Genomic DNA, 4800 nt, shown 5'->3' with positions numbered 1-4800 from the left:
ATGATGCGGTAATTCTTAAATAAAGTTTGGATCAGATATAGGAATAAATTGGGCTCTCGTTTAAAATTTTAACAATGATTAGTGTAAGCAAGATGGCGTATCCAGCTGATTTGCATTGATGTACACTTTTAATGAATGAATCGTTAGTCTAGGTATTATATTTCCCTAATAATTTTAAACGATAAATTAACAAGCCTTCTATGTAATTTAATATTTCCTATTTTGATATGTTGCCTCATCATAAGGATCTTATTCTATTTAAAAATTTCGTTAAAATTGTAAATTAGTATCCAAATGACTGATCTTGAAGAGAAATATGTAGAGTTAAATACGCTAGACCAGCCACATATCTCTTATGTAAAATTATGCTGAAAATCAGGTCTAAGATAAAAATTCACCCCAGTTGAATAAGAATTCGAGACAATAATGATTATATTATTGAATAAAATTAAAGCATATAACTCTTAAAATTAAGTTAATATTTCCCAACCTTTTTTGAACTTTAAGCATCACTCTATCAACCCCCCCCCCTATCAATCATAGATAAGATTTTAAAATCCTGAGAAGGTCATGGCCCGAAAATCGTGGTTTTTATTTTTAATTCGAAATAATTTTTATATCAATTATTCTTTAATATTTTATTTTTTTAAAAAAATATTAGATATAAATGATTACATCAACCCATATTAATGAATGGGCTTTTCAAAACGAAAATAACTATTGTCTAAACGATATGATGAGAACAATGCGTGAAACAGATCCAAATCTTATCGCCAATAAATCCGATTTTCAGATGCCCATCATAAAAAAAGAGATGGATGATTTAATTTATAATGATCACACAGGAGCCCAAAGTAGGATCGCAGCCGAGAATTGGTGGAATGGACGGGATAATGGCTTAAGAAACGACAATTATTTTAATAATAATAATAATAATAATACCCAAAATGATCATCTTACTCAAAATAATAATTATGACAACAACCCCTCCTCCGCCAAAGACTACAATAGAAACCATAACTTGAAAGACGATATAAATAGAGTTCTAACGCACGACCCCACAGAATATACGGACGTTTTGGTTACAGAGAATCAACTCGTTCATACCGAAAGCATAACTCCTTCTAATTTACAAGTCGATACAAATTCCTTCAATGTAAACAAGAATATTCGCTACAACGAATTACCTAAGCAATACGATAATAATCATTCCGAATATCTGAACCAAATATCACCTAGAATAAATAGCAATAATGATTTTGATTCTAACCACCGTGCATTTTTTAATTCCAAATTCAACTCATCCCAAACCAAATTAAATGACATTCGTTACAATGACGAGATTAATACGTATTACGAAAATATAAATGATAGGGCTACCGCTGGCACTGCTAGTTCTTCTCACGCGGGTGTAATCGATAAAATGTATGTAGACAATCATAGTTTAATACAAGATAGATGTCCCAATGAATTCGTTAGAGCGACAAACGATAGACTGAATGAAGAAGAATCATCCTTTTCCAACACGCGTAATGGAAATGATACTCACGGTAAAAATAACATGAGCACCGTTAAGAAATGTTTTTTGGTTGGGCAAGATGTTGAGAACGATAAAATCCTTGCAAAGATCGCGAACTCCAATCGCGAAAGCGCTATTAATAACAAAAAGCAAATGATTGAGGGATACTACGATGTCTGTCCACGCGACGCAAATGTTGGAGATCCCAACAATACTAATAATAATTCCGAATTCGTACACACTAGACATTTCGGCGGTAATATCAATGAAAGTAATATAGAAAGAGGGTACAATGGTTCTTCTATAGAAGAACAATTTTTAAATTCTAGAAGTAATGCTCCTCACTTCATAGACAACGGATTTATGGTAGACTATTTTGACACCCATCAAACGTATCACGAAAGTTTTCTTGAAAACCACCATACTCCAAGTAAAACCAATATTGTCGATACCAATCCTAAGGATTGTTCAAAAACAAATTCATATTATAGTAGAGAACTTAATGACGAAAAAAACGACTTGAGGATTAGAAGAAATAATGCAGAAAAATTCTACCAAGTGGAAAAAAATATTTTGGATTCAATCAATTCTCCAACGATCAATCAAATGCATACCCTTCGAGAGATTTCCAAAAATGTTGACAACGGCTTAATAAATGACTCTTCGCCGCAGAATGGGGAGGAGCCAGATCCTAAAGAAATTATGTTTCACAACGGACAAGAGAGTTCAAATTTTTACTATCCCATACCTGGTATGCACACCGGATATAAAGGTAATCATTATGAAAATTACGACAATGTTGCCCATTTCCATGGAAAAGCATTTGACGTGGATCCTAGAGAGCCACCTAGGTATTTAGATATGTTGTTTACTTCACCTTCCCTCAACGATGTTGTTAGTCTGCCTACTCTGCCTCTTCCATCATGTTATCAAAAATATAATAACTTTCAATTATCTCCCTCCTTCGATAGTTCGCTTATTTCTAATATAAGGTATCCTTATTTTGAATCTGATCCAAGCAGAATTGATTACAATGATCAAAATATCAAGACTCCTACCCATCATGGAATTCTTCATTCTAACTATAACAATAAATTCAATGATGAAAATGACAATAACTTAGAACTTGACACTGAACCAAATTCAGTAAACAGTAAACATATGGAACCGCCATTATCGATTGAGGATTCTTTATTAAAGATCCATGAGAATAATGACAGGAACACTAATGGTAAAAGATGTGTTAGTGTTGATTATGATAATACCAAAACTGATAATAACAACAATGATAAGAATATAAATAATAATAATAATAATAATAATAATATAGATATAAATAATAATAAATGTGATGAACTCGATTCTGATATTTGTGCTGATAGACATGTGAACGGAATCGATCATAAGGCCAAACGTCTCTCCGAAATATTAAATTTGGACTCTAGATCTAATTCAATAATGTCATCGGATGAAGACGATTATAATGCGGAGTATATTATTAACGAAGGTGAAGAAGAGTACTCTGATTCCCTAGACACTACCATAAATTCTTCGGCGAAAGATGTAATGAGAAATACCGGAAACGCAAGTTTACGGAATAGAGATGGGGACGACAAAATTAGTAATAATCTTAACACGTTGAAACTTCCACCACTCGATTTTAGAAGTTTAGGTAGTAATACCAACAATAACCTAAATAACGATAATGGGACAAATAAAAATCTGCACCATTTTTTGGACAAAATGGAGCACCCGTATGATTATATGAAGGATTCCATTGGCGATTTTAATGGCAACAACTCCTCGCGTAAACCCGATAAAAATTATAGAAAGCGTTTGGCGTCTTCCCTAAATTCTGCCTACACCTTTGATCAATCTAACGATACCGAATACGATAATGGCGACAACCTGATTAGTGACAAGGAATTGGTGAATATAACTGTCAGAGATTTGAATCAAAAGTTACACGGGCACACGAAGGACGAGATCAACAAATTTAAACAAAAACGACGCACCCTCAAGAATAGGTGCTACGCGCAGAGCAGCAGATTGAGGAGGATGCGAATAAGGAAAGACCTGGAAGCCAAAAACCTGGACCTCATCAAGGAATCCAAGATATTGAGAGAAGAATTGGAAGCTACTAAAGTTGAGCTAAATTTTTATAAGAATAGTATGGCTTCCAGATTTCCCGAGAATAAATTAGATTAATTTTTACCTAAATTAGGTAGAAACAAAATAAAAAAAAATTGCATTTTATTATTTAATGGATCTTACCTCGAAAAATTAGTAACATGACCACGCCTTATTTATAATGACGTCTTTCACTCAACTTAGTAAATAAATACTTAATTTCGTCCAAGAAATTAGTAAAAAAATATGAATTCCCTATTATAAAGTGTTGTTAAATGGCTCGGCTAACTCAATATTTTATCCAGAAAAATATTACACAAGCCTGAGTATTTTGCTCATAGATGGCACAAAGGTCTAGAACATCTGTTAGAAAAATCTGGAGCCTTGGCCAATCATTTTTGGGCAAAAATATTGAGTTAGCCATTTTTAAGAAATCGGCTCAAAATTAGCCGTTTAGCAACACTAACCTAATATTGATATCTTTATTACAAAACAACAAATTTGATAAAAAAAAATATTGATATATTTATAATATAAGCATTTATCTCTTAAAATATATATATTCCCTTTTTCGATACTTTTATTATATCAGTTAGTAAACTTTTTTATTTCGTATTTATTGTAATTTTTTTGTAATTTTTTTGTGATATTTTTGAATTTTGATATATATATATTTTATTAAAAATAGAAGAAGAAAAAATTACAATTTAAATTGTTTGCATTTAGTCTATCATCTTTCAAAACATATAAATTTATTGTGTAAATAAAACGATCTTCATTTATTACATTATTTTTTTTCAAGATTTAATAATTTATTTTTTTAAGTTTAGTGTGTTTTTATTTCCGGAAATGTGTTATTTTTATCCAGAGACCTGCAGAGGTACCATTTGTACGGCCCGGCCCGGATTTTTTTCAGCCCGGCCCGGATTTTTTTCAGCCCGGCCCGGATTTTTTTCAGCCCGGCCCGGATTTTTTTTAAAGATTATAATAAGGCCAGGCCGGGTCGGGCCTAGGTCCCACCCTGCGGGTATCCGATTTTTTACAAACTTTAAATCATATATTGAAACGCGTCGGATTTTCACCGGAAATATAATTCTATCATGTTTGTAATACCCGAACCTATAAATTGTAATAATACCATATGGAAAAAT

The 4800-nt window shown here is 32.4% G+C and overlaps 1 protein-coding gene across 1 annotated transcript; it reads left to right on the top strand.

Moving 5' to 3' along the window:
• The first annotated feature begins 667 nt into the window (after positions 1-667).
• Positions 668-3727, top strand: LOC135924517 (homeobox protein 2-like). The gene has a single exon (XM_065459574.1). The coding sequence runs from the start codon at positions 668-670 to the stop codon at positions 3725-3727; it is 3060 nt and encodes a 1019-aa protein (XP_065315646.1).
• Positions 3728-4800: the final 1073 nt, after the last annotated feature.

The sequence above is a fragment of the Gordionus sp. m RMFG-2023 genome, chromosome 2 (genome assembly GCF_954871325.1).
Source record: "Gordionus sp. m RMFG-2023 chromosome 2, tfGorSpeb1-WG-v2, whole genome shotgun sequence".
Lineage (NCBI taxonomy): Eukaryota > Metazoa > Nematomorpha > Gordioida > Chordodea > Parachordodidae > Gordionus > Gordionus sp. m RMFG-2023.
This window is presented reverse-complemented; position numbering and strand designations above follow the sequence as displayed.